Genomic DNA, 4,657 nt, shown 5'->3' with positions numbered 1-4,657 from the left:
TTAATTTTAAGCTAAATTGTGCTTTGTTGGTATAATGTCTGCTAGAATGTTAAAAAAATGTTCAGTGTTAAGTAAATATTTTTTAATTGTTGTTTTGTAATAGATTTTTTTATTTGAAAAGCAGGACAAAACAGTAAAAAGCACATTTTGGCAATTTAATTAATGCAATTGTGAAAAAAATGGCAAAATAAGCCTACATGGGGGAAAAATGTGAAAAACCGTGTTCGGTATTCGGTATTCGGCCTTCGGCCCAGTGTTTCATTTTGTTCGGCTTCAGCTTCGGACTAGAATTTTCATTTCGGTGCATCCCTACTATCTATCTATCTATCTATCTATCTATCTATACACATTTTTTATCTTTGTAAAGAGTGTAAAATATATTCAAAAGTAAAATTTAAATGTATTTAAATTAACATTATATATTATAATACTATAATTACATATTGTAATATATGGGTTATATATCATAAAAAAGTATATTATATAATATAATTTTTACACCCATTTTCCTAAACTTCCCTAATGACCCACAAATTCACCGGCTAGTCGTGGTACTGAATGATTACTGTATTCATGGTATTGACATCTCTCTCTCTCTCTCTATAACTGTCTGAGACCTCGAGGGGGCGCTAGTGTATTTCAAATTTCTGAAATGCCTATGACTGCTCAAAAAAGAATAAAAATCCACAAACCACACATTCATTCATAGTTCCTCTATGCACACACACACACACACTTAAAATTAAAAAGCAGAAGTCCTCCACATACTCTACCGTTTTATGTTATTCTTTTTTTAATGCCACTAAACAGAGATCTTTGCCACTTCCTCTAGTACAACACGTGTCAAACACGACTGTGTCTGCAACAGCAAACTTTGACATGGTGTCTGTGGGTGTTTTTTTTCATAATTTCCCCACAAGAATGACAACTATTCGGGTTGAAAATGAGCGTGTGTGCGTGCGAGAGACCGAGAGAGGCAGCAATCTCTAGAAAGGTGTGGGTCCGCTTTCCATAAACCATAGAAGGCCACATGAAAAGTCTGGGGGTTTTGCTCTCGTACCGTTATTGCCCTTGGGGTTACACCGAAACAATGTCATCGTGATAGAATATCAGCCTGCCTAAATTACCCATCCTATAGGTCAGGTTTGGGACATATTAGGCTGTAGAGCTTAATTTATTCATTTCTAAAAGACAACATCTCTCTGTCAATATACCACCACCACTACTACTGTTATTAAAAATTATAAAGATAAAAGTCAACATTTATTATTATTATTATTATTATTATTAAGTGGTATTCATATTATGTCAATTAAATGAAATAAAATAAATAATTTAATATAAAAATAATTATTAGACCACCTATTATTGTTACATTTTTACTTATTATTATTATTATTATTAATATTATATAAATATATTAATAAAACAAATTAAGTAAAACATATTATAGAACAAATAATTATCAGACTACTTATTGTTAAATTATTATTATTATATGGTTGTGGTATTATGTCAATAAAATAAATAATATAATATAAAAATAATTATGACTCATTGTTAAATACTTCTAGTATGACTACTACTACCAATAACAATAAAATAATTATTATTATTTTAGTAGTAGTAGCCTAGTTATTAAGTGGTGACATTATTGTCACATTTAAATAAAATATAAAATAAATAATAATTATTAAACTAATTATTATCATTCAAGAAGAAGAAGAATTTTATACTGCAAACCATAGAGCGAAACATCTGAATGACATCGGAATTTTTTTTGTTTTTTTCCCCTTACTGGGTCTCACAGAGAAAGTGGCTTACTGTAGTCACAGATCACAGCCATGTGATGCGCGGGGTGTGACTCAAACTTGCGTGGTCCGTGACATTAGTGAGTCTGGAAACCGGCCAAAGGGGCTTTGCAGCATTTTTCAGCCCTGTAAATGTATGAGGCGCTGCGCTGGAGAGGTAAGTACAACTGTTGCGTGACTTTTAACCCAATTTGCTGTGAAAACACGATGCTCGTGCGCCTCGCTATACGGCGTTACAGTTGCACAACGTGTTCATGTTGAAGAGAAGGACCGTGCCAAATTATTCTTGGGGTGCATAACGTCGCTGTAATGCAATAAGGAAAAAAGAGAGAGAATTTAAATGAACACATGGCTGTTTAGTTGCTCTGGATTAAACTCGCATGGATCGACGCAAGGTAGGCAGTGCGAGTATCGCATATGCTTTAGTTCATATCTAATGCTCTTGCGCGGAAAGTAGATCTGTTTTGAAAGTTCATGCATCTGTTTTCTGCATATTAGGGCCTTAGTTCCGCTCATTGATATGTTTCCAGAAGCTTTAATGGCAATAAATAAATCCAAAACAATTGTATCGCACTGTAAATACTGTATAGGGGAAATAAGCAAGTATAAAATGCTCCTCTAGTTCAGCGGGAACACCCACCTTCACACTGTAACTTCGATTATATGTGCAAATATAACGTACTGCTCTGAATCAACACTTGCATGTGATTATGGTTCATTTATGATGATAATAAGTCGCTTTTAATGTTCAAGTTATGTGTACGATAGTATTGCAGAGCGCTTGTTTTTTATAAGGAAAAGCTGTCGTTCTGACTCCGCCCACACGCTGTTTGTTTGTATCCATTCACGTGTTTTGGGACACAGAAAGTCTTTTTTTTTTCTTTCTCCTTTTTATTGAGATGACTCATACTACAGGAAGCATGTTAAAAACACTGCATGATAAACAAAAATTAAATATTAATATTAAAAATGTAGTTTAAAACGCTACTGAGAAGTAATCACGTGGCATTCAGTAACTCGTAATAAACGAACAAGTCTTCAAAATATGAATTGTCTTCACAATATTACTAAAACAGCATAAACTTGGGTAACTAAGTAGTTGACATGTCAAGTAGTCTCTTCCTGTCAAAATATTTAGGCTATTAAGATAATTAGTTGGTTGTAGTGAGTATATGCTTGTGTTTATTTAATGACTTTAACTGTCCGTTATGTTGTTTCCATCCAGGCGCATTGATCAGTGCCAAACAACTCAAACCTGTTCATTTTTGTGGCAGATTACGATGCAGTAGGTTACTGATGTCGGCTTCTTTCGTCAAGTCAAACGATATTATCATGCAGGTCTGTTTGATCAGACACGTGTGTGTGGGTTTCTGTACACGGCTCGGGCCTTTTTGGAAGTGAGATAGTGGATATGTGACGGGGGTTTTTGCTATTGTAGCTTTTACCAGGCGGAAACAGATGCGCGTGACTCACCAGAGTTAGAGGAAGACAGACTGCTTGAACCGTGCGCACTTTACTTCTTCAAGACCACCGCTAATAGTTCATCCACAAATTACAATCTAAGCTGCTTTCATCTGCTGAACACATCTATCTATCTATCTGTCTGTCTGTCTGTCTGTCTATCTATCTATCTATCTATCTATCTATCTATCTGTCTGTCTATCTGTCTATCTATCTATCTGTGTCTGTCTGTCTATCTGTCTATCTATCTGTATCTGTCTGTCTATCTATCTATCTATCTATGTCTATCTATCTATCTATCTATCTATCTGTCTATCTATCTATCTGTGTCTGTCTGTCTATCTATCTATCTGTCTGTGTCTGTCTGTCTATCATGTTAAATTTAAGCAAAAAACATCAGAAATGTATCATTAAAAAATACAGTGAGTGACACTGCTTCAGGTATTATGAGATTACATTGGTACCCGTTTATTTTACAACTTGTATATTTCATTAAGTGATATAATGTTAATATAATTAAAATCTACTTTTTACCTCAAAAATATACTGATAACCACCATAATAAGTAAAACAAAGTATTTTACATTCAAATTACATATCGTGATGTTAAAGCATTTACAGTTTTTCACCATATCTAGTACCAATTAACATCTTACAGTAGCATTTTTACAGAGTAAAAGTCATTTTTTACAAAGTACAGTATTTTTTTTGGTAAAAAGTTATTTTTATATATCCATCTACTACACCCTTTCCCCTCCAGAAAAGTCACATGCTAGAAACAGTATACACTTTCATAAGTGTTATATGTGATTCTAAATATAGCCGTTGTGATACAAATCTTGTGTTGATAAGCATTAGCAAGATGACACTTGTCAGGTTTCTAAGTATTCTATGGTTTCTAAGAAAAATGCGATTCACCGCTAACCCATCTGAAAATACACACCGCAAGCACACATAGGCAGTGTGGTTTTGGAAACATGCACAGTGGTGTGTGTTTGAACAGAGTGTTGCACCTCCATATGTGTGTCTTTGTTATAATGTTTCCTTTTGTGTGTGTGTGTGTGTGTGTGTGTGTGTGCATGTTTTTGCATGTGTGCATGTTTTTCTATGCCGATGGGGACTTAAACCAGAATACACACTGACTCATGGGGACTCGTGTCACCTAAAGGTGGAGTTTTTTTAGGGACCTAAATTGAGGTCACCATGGAGATACAAGCTTATAAATCATACAGAATTAGTTTTTTTTTTTTTTGAGAATGTAAAAATGCAGAATGTTTTCTGTGAAGGGTATGTTTAGGTGTAGGATTGTGTGGGGTGATAGAATATACGGTTTGTACAGTATAAAAACCATTACACCTATGGAGAGTCCCCACAAGGATAGTAAA

General features: G+C 34.3%; 1 protein-coding gene across 2 annotated transcripts in view; it reads left to right on the top strand.

Moving 5' to 3' along the window:
* The first annotated feature begins 1,851 nt into the window (after nucleotides 1-1,851).
* The window catches only part of LOC107701949 (serine/threonine-protein kinase Nek6-like), a 12,654-nt gene continuing 9,848 nt past the window's right edge, over nucleotides 1,852-4,657 (top strand). The window contains exon 1 of one of the 2 annotated variants that reach the window (XM_016504110.1): nucleotides 1,852-1,968. In XM_016504110.1, the coding sequence (XP_016359596.1) occupies nucleotides 1,948-1,968 (21 nt within the window). In that variant the 5' untranslated portion in view covers nucleotides 1,852-1,947. Of the gene's footprint in view, nucleotides 1,969-1,996; nucleotides 2,207-4,657 lie in introns of those variants that run through there. The other variant, XM_016504112.1, reaches the window with a different exon arrangement.

This window comes from Sinocyclocheilus anshuiensis, unplaced genomic scaffold (assembly GCF_001515605.1).
Source record: "Sinocyclocheilus anshuiensis isolate Anshui unplaced genomic scaffold, SAMN03320099.WGS_v1.1 scaffold1184, whole genome shotgun sequence".
NCBI lineage: Eukaryota > Metazoa > Chordata > Actinopteri > Cypriniformes > Cyprinidae > Sinocyclocheilus > Sinocyclocheilus anshuiensis.
Note: the sequence above shows the minus strand (reverse complement) of the source record. Positions and strands in the feature narration are given on the sequence as shown.